Raw genomic sequence first — 7,215 nt, forward strand, 5'->3', positions numbered from 1 at the left:
TAAACATATCAGGTAAAGGGTGTTTTTGCTAAGCTTTGAAATGAGATGAAAATCTAGTCAAGCAACACTATTTCACATAACTATCAATGTAAATCAGTTTCCACTTGTAATACTCTATTACAAGAACCTATAAAAAGCAAAATACCATATGTTAATAACAAACTTCTGAAATCTGACATCATAATTAAGGAATGAGTTCACAAAAGCAGGGAGCTCCCTAAGCAACTTTCAGAATCTTTTTAATTCTAAGCCAAGATTACCTATCATATAAAAAGAGAATACCTCAAATACTTCATTACCTATTTTAAGGTAGCAAAATTTTTATCCCAAAATTCTATTTGAAATTATTCTATAACCTACAATGAAAGCATATGTCAAATATGAAGTGCAACATGAATATATTTATGGAGTCACTTAATGAAATGTGTATCAGGAAATCAGAAAGTTGTTGACCAACCATGTTTTGGATGAGAAATGTGTGTGTGTGTGTATATATATTTTTTGTTGTTGTTGTTGTCGTTCGTTCGTTTGTTTTTGAGACGGAGTCTCACTCTGGAGTGCAGAGGCTGGAGTGCAGCGGTGCGCCAGGCTCCACGCTCCAGGCTGGAGTGCAGCGGCTCTATCTCGGCTCACTGCAAGCTCCACCTCCCACGTTCACACCATTCTCCTGCCTCGGCCTCCCGAGTAGCTGGGACTACAGGTGCCCGCCACCACGCCAGCTAATTTTTTGTATTTTTTAGTAGAGATGGGGTTTAACTGTGTTAGCCAGGATGGTCTTGATCTCCTGACCTCGTGATCCGCCCGCCTTGGCCTCCCAAAGTGCTGGGATTACAGGCGTCAGCCACCACGCCCAGCCACATGTATGTATTTTAATGCAAGAATGTAGGATGATTTTTAAGTAACACCAAGGATTAACTACCAAGAATGTTTTAAGACGGGTACGTTGATGTGTGTCCCTAGTGGAAACACGCAAAAGCTTAGACTAGCATTCCATAACAAAAGATTCACCATACTCAATTATACTATCTATATCCCAAGTTTTCTTCTATTATATCATCACAATCAGGATTCTCAAAAAGTCCAGGAAGCACCAGACAAAAGAAAATGTATTATCACCAAGCGAAATAACTACAAGAAGCAAGCATCTTGTGGAATCTAGAGTTCTTATAACTTACCTTTAACTCATGCAACAGGTCATATTTAATTAAAAAGGTCCTGAAAACAGGTTTTCTTCAAATATGCTGCATAATCACTCATGCCAAAATCTAAGGGCCATCCACACCAGCAAACCAGTGCAAGGAGAAATGCTTCCCCTCCAAAAACAAACAAAAAAGTATAATTAGAAGTAGCTCCAGAGCAGTACGGGAAGAAATCACAGGTTGCTCTACATACTACCCCACGGTTTGTAGAGGAAAAGTGTTTGTCTTTTCATCAGTCAATTTGTGTGAACTGAGGAGCTCTGTCTTCAAAGATCCAGATAAAGTACTTTGGTTGTGGCTTTGGTAAATCAAGAAGTTTAACATTTACAAATTCTGAGAACACTGATGTCACACCTGTATTATATAACTCCTAAAGCAACTAGGCTTGGCCTCTTTATTTTCCTTACCTGAGAGTGGCCATTAATCCAAGAAGCTATTCCGGCAGAGACCATATCAAGTCAGTAACAGGAACTGCTGTTACTCTGATAGTTCCTTTTCCTTGAGTAATTACCGCCTGCAAGGATGTGATTTAAAAGTTGGAAAAGGTGACATTCACAACCACTCCTGGTAAATTCAAGAGAAAAAATGTAACTCCAATCAGTCTATCAGTATTATCATGGAGCTAACACCAATCTCTATAGTACCTGGTAATCAACTGTTACAATCACTATGAATCATTCCCTTGCTGCCTACTATAAACTTCAGCTGCAAAACCTAAAAATCTCTTCCCTTTTATGAATGGCTTCTTTGTCCCGTAACCAACTTGAACTGGACATAGAGACTCGGGAATTCCTGAACTATTTACTCCCAATTTGTCACTTAGTGACACCACTGAACCTAACTGTAATTTGTATTTCAGTGCTCCAAGTATGGTTTAGTGTGTCAGTTATCTCTATTATCAGTGATACAACTTATTCGCTCAAATATGCAACCTCCTGCCTCCCAGCACCCAGGACCTTCCACTCATTTAGTAATTTATAAATAAATACTTACTCAACGGTAGAAAATGATTATTCCAGTATCACATCCTCTATTGTGATCATAGGGCACTGTAAAACTTGATCAACTGAGGTCAACATCCCAAGAAAAAGAGTAACTTCTATTTCAAAAGCCTTGATACGTAACGAGCATGATCGTGATTCATTACAATTTCCTTCAGTATATAGGTGGCCTTACAAGGGCTTTCATCCCATCCCCACTTCCCTTCAGATCACATGACTTAGTAACAGGAGAAGCAGGAGGCCACGTGGGAAGCAGCACAACCACTTAAAACCCCCTGGGTCATGAAAACATTATTAACCAACACCAGTCAATGCACAAAGTGAAAGTTAGAAAGCAGAAAACCTTTTTATCCTAAGAATGAAAGAGAATATGATTTGAATCTACTGCTTAATAGACATCACCTCATCCACAGTAACTTAAGATCTCATCAAAATCAACAGGCAAAAAAATATATACAACAGTACCTCACAGTTTAATTGCTCTATGCATTTATTATTAGCTATTATTAATGCAGAATGAGGGGACAAAAAGCTCACAAACACTCTACACAATTTCACAAGACGCATTGCAGGGGGAAAAGTGACTGAGATGGATCAACAGTATGCTAGGGTCTTGGTGGACGCATTCCTGGGGGAGGTGGACCTGGAAAGGAAATAGAAACATTGAGAAAAAGAGGATACACATATTCAGGGGCCTGGCTGAACCATCAAGCCCCTATGCTCGCACTCACCTCTAATTCCTGGCGGAGGGGGTCTCATTCCCGGAGGGGGCATGCCTATTGGCGTCCCTCGAGCAGGGGGAAGCCCAATTGGTGGGCCCATGGGTGGTCTCATACCAGGTGGAGGAGCCATAATGCCTGCGATGAAAAATGGTAGAAATAAAGGCCTCATAAACCGGCTTAGAAAAGCTGTTAGAATTTAGCCCAAATAATCCCTAAAGAAATGGGCCAGACAACAGTGGTAAGAGTCAAATGATTTCTAAATGACAATTACTCTTCTACGTCTTTCATTAAACACCAGTACCTAGAAGAGGGAGGAAGCATATGCCCCGGATTCTGAGTTAGGCTCTCAGGCTGTGTGTCTTAAATCAGTAAGCTCTCTCTCGTCAGAGATTCAAATTCGTCTTAATGTTCACCAATCCCTTACCTGGAGGTGGGGTTGCTCTGCCAACAGGTGGGGGCGGAGTCCCCCGTCCTGGTGGGTACTGTGTCGGGGCTCCAGCAATGCTGGCAGTGGCAGCAACGGCAGCAGCTGCTACAGTGCCTCTTCCCTGTGGAGTCATTACCTGAGAAGGCGAGGCGAGAAACCAACAAAGTGATACATACCTTCACGTTATTCAAACACAGAAGATAAACGAGAAAAATGACCAATTAGACACAAACAACTGTTGCAATGTTGTACTTCTCTCATTATTCCCATGTTTTTTTTTTTTTTTGAGACAGTTTCACTCTTGTCACTCAGGCTGCAATGCAATGGTGCAATCTCAGCTCACTGCAGCCTCCCACTCCCGGGTTCAAGCGATTCTCCTGTCTCAGCCTGCTGGGCAGCTGGGATTACAGGTACCCCCAACCAGGCCCAGCAGTTTTTTGTATCTTTAGTAGAGATGGGGTTTTCACCATGTGGGCCAGGCTGGTCTCCAACTCCTGACCTCAAGTGATCTGCCCACTTTGGCCTCCCAAAGTGCTGGACTACAGGCATAAGCCACCGCACCTGGCCTATTCCCGTATTTTAAAAACTAATCTTAGTACACTGACATCCACAAAGCCCTTTGACCTTTTCAACTGAGGTATATCCATGCATTCTGTTCACTCACCACTAGTGGCAAGTTACTCTTACCAAGAGTAACTCGGGTAATTTTAATCACCCAATGACCATTTTAAGTAGCTAGTTTTATTCCCGTCCTCCTGTATATCTGTCCGTTGGTTCCTCCTAGACCATATGCCCTTTACATAGTATGACATGTACACTCAGGTTTTTAAATCTCCTCGGCCTCTGGCTTAGTCACATTCTCCCAATAATATAAAACCCTCCGCTGGTTCCTCACCTGCTGGGACGGTCCCCCAACTCCTCGGACAGGGCCTGCCAATCCAGCAGGGGCCTGGGGAATTGGCACACCAGCTGGTACTCCTCTACCAGCTGCCCTACCAACCCCAGGGCCTCCAGCAGCTCCAGCAAGTGGTACCCGAGCAATGCCAGTCTGAAACAAGAAAATGTATAGCCTAAAATCAAACAATTGACAAGTTCTCAGTATTTCTATGCATCAGAGATCACTTCTCTCCACCATTTTCCCAGACACCTATCTCATATTAGTTCTGTATCCAAATGAACAAGCAAGCAAGTATACCATGGAGGTATCTTGTGGATAAAATGCGCATTATTTGTCAAATTGTGAAAACAGTTCTTTTATAAACATACCAAGCAAACATGAATCAGCAACTCCTACCCTCACCTAGGTAATGCCCAGCACACAGAATAATTCACCAAAAAACCCTTAATCCCAAATAGCATAGGCAACCAACAATTGATACTAAGTGCTTGGCACATTTTATTTGACAATCTATGTTCAACTGTGTCTGTGCTGTACCGTGATTTCAGACATCTCACATAATATGATGTCCTTGCAAATTAAAGTTCTGTCCTGCCCTACATCTTCCTTACATCTTTGGGGGGTGGCCCCTCCACAGTCATGGATACCAAGTTCTCCCCACGCAGCAACACCAGACCCAAAACCCGCTTTTCTTCACGCTCTGGTTGCTTCGCATTCTTTGGCCTACAAATCAGAATTAAATTTTAGTGAGATAAATTTTAGTGACCCCTAGATCACTCACTCATCAAAATATTTATACAACCTCAAGTATCAATTAAGGCAACCGATGCTAAACAGATATTATCACTGAAAAACAAACCAAAAAAAAATCTGTAAACAGTTAATATAAAAGGGTAAATAGTAAAGCTGTTTTCTGATCTAACTTTAGTCTTTCACAGAATGTTCCTTTGATGTTAACACTACAACAAGACTAATTTCTTTTGTAAAATGCCTTTTAAGGAAAACAAAGTTGAAACTTCGGTTTCCATATTAAAATGGAAATTTCTTTAAAAAATTACTTAAATAATTAAATCATAATGACAGGGTGACACAACTGAAATAATGCGAACAGTAATAGGCAAACAGAGGATAACAAATAGCAACCATATCCCAACTCCTCAACCGTGAAGAGCAATTATTATTCTCTATTTCAACCCAGATTTATTCGGTCTAAGACTGCTGCAGAAGCCAACCAATTAATTAACAATAGCATTTTTCTCAATTTTAAAAATAAATATAACTTAATATTTTGAGCACAACATACACTTTTATTCCCAGTAATAAATCCATGATTGTCTCACAAACTTAAAAGAGTTTATATGCGGACTCTGACCTAATTCAGAGATCAGGTCAAGAGGTGAAACAATAGACTGGCTCTACCTTAGCTTCCCTACCTACCTCAGTTACCCTTGGAAATCCCTTACTCCAGCTCTGGCCGTCCCTTCCCACTGCCTCTGCATCCAACCCCCATTTACCCAAATCAGCCTTACTTGATCTTTCTGAACTCATCACAATCACAGAGGATCAAATTCATATGCTTGTCAAAAGCCTTAAAGGTGCCAATGAAGATTCGGCCATCTTGTAGGATACATCTCATTCTATAGTCAATGTGCTGCAGCATCTTGCTACTCTTGCCCACAGTCTGGAAGCAGTAAGACAAGAGTCATGTTCAGGTTGCCAACACCCTAGTCTTCTAATCTTCTGTTTCTTCTCCGCCCTTATATAATCCAAGCCTGGTTTCCTTAACTAAACAAATATTCTCTCCTACTTTTTCACCAACATTCTTCCATATTTAGTATGAGTCTCTGGAGGACCACGAAGGATTATGAAGTATTTTTTCACATCTCAAGAACCAATTTTCACCTCCTTAGGGGTGATTATTCTTCTCTTAGACAATGCATGCTGTAAACTGTCCACTCCCCTAACTAAACCAAACCACAATGATTAGGGTGTTCTCTCTCTCCAGACTGCTTTTCTCTGTACTATTAATGCCAAAACCCTTCCATTTTAAAAGTCCTCTTTATTTCTATTGTAATCTGACCTGAGAGTCCATCATCTGCAGAATAGTCCCTCACCACTGGTGGAAGCATGACCAAATACTCCTGTATTTTCTCACATCATAAAACATTTCTCACGGCCAGGTACAGTGGCTCACGCCTATAATCCCAGAACTTTGGGAGGCTGAGGTGGGTGGATCACTTGAGGTCAGGAGTTTGAGACCAGCCTGGCCAACACAGTGAAACCCCGTCTCTAATAAAGAGGCTGAGGCACAAGAATCTCTTGGACCCAGGGTTGTAGTGAGCCTGGGAGACAGAGCAAGACTCCGTCTGAAAAAAACAAAAAAAATCAGCTCATCTCCAGCTGATACTCAGTGCAATGAGAATCTATATCCATGGATGTATACTAACATTCAGAACCCAAAATCACTGCACATGCTGGCAAACTCTTTCTTTCAGCCCTTACATCACGTTTTCAACCCTCAGCCTTATTGTACAGCTTACCATGATTGCTCTTCCACCAAATCCAATGTCCACAGTTAAAACTTGGTGCTTCTGAAGACCTAGGGGAAGGCTATAGATAAAGGTATGATGCAGGTTCTCCTAGAAACAATGCAAGCTGGGCAGAAGCTTCAAAGAGTAGACGGAGCCTGCAGAGAAAAGCATGTTAAAGCTGCACTGCAATCTACCATATTTTAAAACAGGCATGAAAATCACTATGACAGACATATTCAAAAACATCCTTCCTCTCATACTAGCTTCCTCACCAAGGGACTGCCAAATTTCACTAGTCCCATTCTTAACTGTCACATTTGACACACTTAGGACTGATGAAACTCATTGAATTTTATTTTACCTAGTAATTCCTACATGTTTCAAAAATTAAGCTTCATTTTCCAAAATTTAGTATTTTTCTTTCCATCCTCATTTAA

General features: G+C 41.2%; 2 protein-coding genes across 7 annotated transcripts in view; both read right to left on the reverse strand.

Annotated features, from left to right (window-relative positions):
• Positions 1 to 2,666: 2,666 nt before the first annotated feature.
• Positions 2,667 to 7,215, reverse strand: part of SNRPN (small nuclear ribonucleoprotein polypeptide N) — a 213,927-nt gene continuing 209,378 nt past the window's right edge. For 4 of the 5 annotated variants that reach the window (XM_012002429.1, XM_012002430.1, XM_012002428.1 and 1 more), the window contains 7 exons: positions 6,788 to 6,933; positions 5,777 to 5,928; positions 4,859 to 4,970; positions 4,245 to 4,397; positions 3,347 to 3,485; positions 2,932 to 3,057; positions 2,667 to 2,843 (listed from right to left, as the gene is read on the reverse strand). In XM_012002429.1, coding sequence (XP_011857819.1) covers positions 2,806 to 2,843; positions 2,932 to 3,057; positions 3,347 to 3,485; positions 4,245 to 4,397; positions 4,859 to 4,970; positions 5,777 to 5,928; positions 6,788 to 6,790 — 723 coding nt within the window. In that variant the 5' untranslated portion in view covers positions 6,791 to 6,933 and the 3' untranslated portion in view covers positions 2,667 to 2,805. Of the gene's footprint in view, positions 2,844 to 2,931; positions 3,058 to 3,346; positions 3,486 to 4,244; positions 4,398 to 4,858; positions 4,971 to 5,776; positions 5,929 to 6,327; positions 6,597 to 6,787; positions 6,934 to 7,215 lie in introns of those variants that run through there. The other variant, XM_012002426.1, reaches the window with a different exon arrangement.
• The window catches only part of SNURF (SNRPN upstream reading frame), a 37,782-nt gene continuing 37,355 nt past the window's right edge, over positions 6,789 to 7,215 (reverse strand). The window contains exon 4 of one of the 2 annotated variants that reach the window (XM_012002424.1): positions 6,789 to 6,857. The gene's annotated coding sequence lies outside the window, so the exon portion shown is untranslated. Of the gene's footprint in view, positions 6,858 to 6,930; positions 6,957 to 7,215 lie in introns of those variants that run through there. The other variant, XM_012002425.1, reaches the window with a different exon arrangement.

The sequence above is a fragment of the Mandrillus leucophaeus genome, unplaced genomic scaffold, assembly GCF_000951045.1.
Source record: "Mandrillus leucophaeus isolate KB7577 unplaced genomic scaffold, Mleu.le_1.0 Scaffold687, whole genome shotgun sequence".
In the NCBI taxonomy this organism is placed as follows: domain Eukaryota; kingdom Metazoa; phylum Chordata; class Mammalia; order Primates; family Cercopithecidae; genus Mandrillus; species Mandrillus leucophaeus.